This window comes from Nelumbo nucifera, chromosome 3 (assembly GCF_055504915.1).
Source record: "Nelumbo nucifera cultivar China Antique chromosome 3, China Antique-T2T, whole genome shotgun sequence".
Taxonomy (NCBI): Eukaryota; Viridiplantae; Streptophyta; class Magnoliopsida; order Proteales; family Nelumbonaceae; genus Nelumbo; species Nelumbo nucifera.
Window position 1 is genome coordinate 19,267,241 of NC_142651.1, and position 5,681 is coordinate 19,272,921.

Sequence of the window (5,681 nt, forward strand, 5' to 3'; positions counted from 1 at the left end):
AAACAACAAGACAAAAACCGACTAATTAATTAATGACATTTTTTGCATGGTTATGCATCAGTCTTGACTTGACTTGTAACTGCTGGAGCTTGTATTGGTTGAATTCATTTAATGGTCCAACAACATAGTTAATTACCCATAACAAGTGAAAACTACCTTCTCTTTGTCTTAATCTGAGCATATCGATTCATATATACCTGTAACTCCCAGCTTGTCCCAGGTCATCAGATGTATTACAGTGCGTGGGGTGTGAAGAGAAATTAAATCTTTTAAAACCCCCCAAAACTAAACTTCCTGCAACTCATTTCCTTCACAGGCTGCAACTCCTTCTGGAAAGAATTTTGAGCAGAATGAGAAGGTCTCCTAATTCCCTCGTTTTCATTTGTTTCACTATTTTCTTTCATGCGTTGGTAGTTAAAGCAGAAAATCCTCTGGCACCAGCTTTGTACGTGTTCGGAGACTCTCTTCTCGACAGTGGCAACAATAATCTTCTACCAACGATTGCCAAAGCGAATTACCTGCCATATGGGATAGACTTCGCCAGTGGGGTCACGGGGAGATTCACCAATGGCAAAACAGTCGCAGATTACATTGGTGAGTCATGGTGTCAAATGTGAAACATTGAAATTAACCCAAAACTAATTTGTTTCTGGGTGCTGTGTATTCATCTCAATGCTACTTGTTATATATTCTTCCACAGCTGAACAACTTGGGCTACCATTTGCTCCTCCAGCCTTGAGCCAGTTCAAGTCTGATATCATAACTGGCCGGAATTATGCGTCTGGATCATGTGGCATTCTCCCGGAGACTGGAAGCCAATTTGTAAGGAATTGATAATGTCTACTGCTATTCATTAGATATTAATGGCTTCTTTCTCAGTTACTTTTGTTTTCTCCAGTTTGGACTAATGGGTTTTGTGCAGGGTAAGTGCCTCAACCTAGATGATCAGATCGACTTGTTCCAAAAGACTATAGAGATGGAGCTGCAACCACACTTGGGCAGTTCCAAGGAGCTGTCAGACTACCTTTCCAAGTCCATCTTTGTTATCGCTATTGGAAACAATGACTACATCTCCAACTACCTTGAACCTAATCTTTTTAATACCAGCGAAACGTACACTCCTCAAGCATTTGCTCAACTACTCGGAGGCAGATTTTCTCAAGGCATGGAGGTAAATATTCACCATTCACTCTTCAATGTCCGGCCAGTTTCCTAAAGCACATTGTTTTCTTTATATCTTCATACATCCCTCCTGCAATTTGAACTCTGAACCTGAGTAGTAATCATATCTAATACAACCAGAATACGTAGCATAAATCATATCTAATACACACGATGCAGAATTCTTAATTCCAGCCCCCTAGTTCTAGCCCTCTCCCCCCTATAAACCACATCCTGCCCGTGAATTTGACATCAATTCACAGTCAGGATGCATTTCCGCTGTACTTTGGGACTATAAAATTTTGATCTGGGCTGATTGGTCATTCTCCCTAAATCATTTTAACCATCTCAATATCAGCATGTTAAAACAATTAAGCTACAATATGTGCGCTCATTTTTTATTTTAACCGCTGATATATCGATCGAGACCGAATCTAATAGGCACATCAAAGTAAGCACGTTAAATGAGCACTTGATAAATATTTTGACAACTATCAAAATCGGATATTAATCTTTTTCAAGGGTGGGGTGAGAGTATTTTAAGCGACAGGTAGGCAAGCCTTTAATTGATGTATGTTAAATTGTTAATGACCCATCTTGATATTAGATGAAGTTACGTCTTGGTAGGATCAGAACAATAAATTTAGGCCCCGTTCCTTTTCATTTGGTGGATTTACAATGAAACCCTATGGGTCATGGATTTATTTCCATTCGAACTTGTGAAAGGTTTACTGGTTCCTGATTTTCATGGTCTGACCATCCAGCCGGTTCAATTTTGGGTCTTATTACACTGCAATCTGTGCAATGAAGGGGCGTTCTTTTTTGGGATTTTGAGAGGGGAGAAAGTTGGTCAATGGGATTTTGGTTCCTATTGACCACCAATCCCATGTTCCTTTTTCATATCTATGTGAGGATCAGGGAAAGTTTATTTTCTTGGGTATCACTTACTAAATAACTTTCACATTTTGGGGGGAAAGTTGCCAATACTTGAATGAGACAAAAAGACCCTTTTTAATAATGAATTTTTATGGCTAAAATGGTCATTGTCTTATTTACGTGGGAAATAAAAGAACATAGATAAAAACACTTACCTGGGTAAGTATTTCTCTGAAAATACTTACCCAAATAATTATATTTACCTGAATAAATAATTTACAGAAAAACGAACGGGGCCGAAAAGATAAATCAAATGAGTATCTTAGGATCATATTTATTTATGAATGTTAAATATTGGAATCTTAATGGCAATAACAACAACATATGGTACACTTATCCTTTGATTTATTGAGAAATAAATGGACAGAGGCTTTACAAATTGGGGGCCAGGAAGATTCTAGTGTTTGAGATTGGTACGATTGGGTGCATGCCAACATTTGCAAGGAAACAACAACACGAAGGACCATGTGTTGAAGAACTAAACCAGCTTGTATCACTTTTCAATGATGGGCTTCCTACAATGCTGAAACAATTGACAACTTCGCTTCAAGGCTCCACCTTTACAGTGGGACAAAGTTCGAAGCTTGGATATGAAATGATCACAAATCCTTCAAGATATGGTGAGCTAGCATTGATCAGAACTAATTCCACCCTGAATAATCCCTTCCAGGCCTCCTATATTTACAACAAATTTAAGGATTTACTTTACATTAATTGTGGATTATATTTTCTTCATCAGGGCTGACAGATGTAACAGACCCATGCTGCATTGCGGGGAGCGATGGAACTTGGCCCTGCGTTCCAGGTTTTGTTTCGTGCTTCGACGTGCGCAAACATGCCTTCTGGGATGCTTTTCACCTCACTGAAATTATATATTCAACAATCGGGACCCGTTGCTTTAATGATTCTTCTGTCTGTTCTCCAACCATCCAGCAGCTCGTGCAAGTTTGAAATGCAACAATTAAAGGAGGATTCCTCCTCTCTTTCTCTTCTATCTATCTTTCTATATATATATATATATTTGCTTTTAACTATTCTATTTATCTGATCTACCGGTGTTCTGATCGAAACCTGTGGAACCAACGTTGGCAAATTGATTATATATATATTGAGTCATTTTTTCACTTGCTGCTCTTATAGATCTAATGGTATGAAAGGACCATCTGTTCGCAAATTGCTATTTTATTGTTAGTTCACACCCTGCATAGTTTTGAAAATCGAAATGGACTGATTGATCTGGGAACTGGTTATGGTTCTGGGTTTGGTTTTGGACCCCAAAATTGTCTGATCGGGGTTTGAATCATTTGACTCGGGAATGTGTGGTCAAAGTGATTCTGTTTTTGATTGGTTTTTAAAACCATAGTTCATAAGTACAGAGAATGCTCATCTCTTTTTTGTTTGACTAGTAGCATGTATGTGCATTTGTATGTGACAGTATCTCTATGACAAAACTATTTATAATCCATGAGCAGTTTTTGAATGGTTATAAGTGGACAGTTTCTGAATAGTTATAAGTGGATAATTTCTGAAGTGAGAGTAAAGAACATATATGCCCTCTTTTATACCCATTGTATACTTAGACAAGGGGTAGAAAATGTCCAATAAAAATTTCAGAAAAAAAGGAGCGTTCTAATAGATTTGCTATGTGACTGGGCTACACAACTGGGGTTAGTGGTTAGCCCTCCCCTAAACCACCAACATCCCTAATACGGGTTCTCCCATTAGCTGATGAATCAAAAGGCCCAACCCACTAGCTCTACTACTTAGAGCCCAAGCGATCGTTGCATGAGGACCTTTATTTTCTTATTTTCTTTATGACAGTTATGAGGTATCCAATCATTGAGTGATGGCCAATGATTGCTAGTAGTGACATGGCAGTAGCCCACAGTGATTGTAACGGCAAGGATAGCCTATATATAAGCCTTGCATATGAGAATAATACACAAATATTTTGTCAATTTTCTCTAATAACTCTTGAGCCTTCTAGGGTTTCTCTTGAGAGGTTTTATCAAGCACCATAGCTTGGAGGCAGGAAGCACTCTTCTCATCACTAGGAAGAGTTAGATACCGGATTGGTATAATAGCCTAGCGATCTAGGTGAGGAAAGATGGAGGACCTAGAATGTTGGGTTAGCAACATGGAGAGAAGTCACGAGTTTCTCTAGAAGACTCTGAATGAAATCATAAGCAGACTTGAGGCAAGGCTGACGTTGGAGGGAACTTGGCAGTGGCTAGGAGTAGGAGGGTTGCAGCAAAGGAGGGAGAACTCAACTCATGAAATTGGAGTTTAGATACAATCTCTATCCAGATTGAAGGTGGAATTACCAAAATTTGATGGAACTAATATGGATAGTTGGGTTGATGTTGTCAGCGCACAATTTTTGCTTGATTCCTTCACCATACCTCTTTGTACTCTACTCTTAGACCCCAAAACTTAGAAACACAATTAGATCAAATTAAGACTTTACAAAGCCAAAAATCCCTCTTTTGACACAATTCACAAGACAAATGAAAACCTCAAGATCAACATCGACGCCCAATCGAATATAATCTACAGACTTAGGAAACTATAAATTAGTCACACATTCACTAGTCATCATGCCAACTTCCTTTCTCATGGCCCAAATCCAATGCATCCATTGCCTCAAGATTATTAGGACACAATTAATTAGCGAATCCCACTAAAGTCTACAATGATCAACCTTGAAAGCCCTAAAATTCCATTATGAGGGCCCTGATTTAGAAAACCTATATTAACCTCTTTTAAATCAGAACCGTCTACTTGACTCCTCACATTAATCTGTGCCTATCCGCTAAATTTCATTCTAAAACTCCCCCGTTTAACACACCATCAAGCTTAGATCATATTTCAACAAATATCATCGATTAGAGCTTATCATCCACCATCCCAACTTCATTTAACCGGTCATACCTCACCACTGTGTTTAGAGACACAAAAAACCCCAGCACATCAAATTTCATAACTAAACTTCTCCATTTAACCGTTAAAAAATGAGATTCCATTTCAGACAATCTCGTTAACAAATAAATCATTGACCTAAACCAAACCTCTGATCAAAGATTCATCACTTCCATCAGATTTAGGATGTTAAAAAATGCTTACCCACCAAATTTCATCCCAAAATTCCCCCGTTTGACCCTTTATCAAATAAAGACTCTATTTCAGCAAAGCCTATTAATCTAAAGTTCTCAGCCATAGATCTCTATCATCATGACCCTATTTGGACAATCAAACCTCAGCATTGTTTTTAGAGACTCAAAAAACTGGCACATCAATTTCCACGTCCTAATTCACCTATTTGACCGTTAAACTAGGAATATGTCATTTCGACGTGCCAGATCGAATTGCCACCTCATCTGTCCAAACTTGAAACCTCAAAAGGGAGATAGCTGATGTCAAACCCATTCTTGACTTGTTCAAACACTTGGACCAATGAAATTGAGCCTAATAGACCCAAAAAGCCTAAAAACCTAAAGATACTCCCACTTAAAATTGAGAAAAGACAACATCATATTTAAAAGTTCATTAAATTTATATTTTCTGCCATGACAACCCCAAATACG

General features: G+C 38.3%; 1 protein-coding gene across 1 annotated transcript; it reads left to right on the plus strand.

Annotated features, from left to right (window-relative positions):
- Window positions 1-221: 221 nt before the first annotated feature.
- LOC104600165 (GDSL esterase/lipase 7-like) lies at window positions 222-3,221 on the plus strand. Its single transcript, XM_010263008.2, has 5 exons — window positions 222-594; window positions 701-822; window positions 923-1,171; window positions 2,465-2,717; window positions 2,837-3,221. The coding sequence occupies exons 1-5, from the start codon at window positions 351-353 to the stop codon at window positions 3,046-3,048; spliced, it is 1,080 nt and encodes a 359-aa protein (XP_010261310.1). The 5' UTR covers window positions 222-350; the 3' UTR covers window positions 3,049-3,221.
- Window positions 3,222-5,681: the final 2,460 nt, after the last annotated feature.

Excerpts from the sequence above, each read along its gene's own strand:
- LOC104600165 (XM_010263008.2), top strand. The coding sequence starts at position 351 with ATGAGAAGGTCTCCTAATTCCCTCGTTTTCATTTGTTTCACTATTTTC. Across the intron at positions 823-922 it reads CGGAGACTGGAAGCCAATTT|GGTAAGTGCCTCAACCTAGA; the intron begins GTAAGGAATTGA and ends GGTTTTGTGCAG. Across the intron at positions 2,718-2,836 it reads CACAAATCCTTCAAGATATG|GGCTGACAGATGTAACAGAC; the intron begins GTGAGCTAGCAT and ends TTTCTTCATCAG.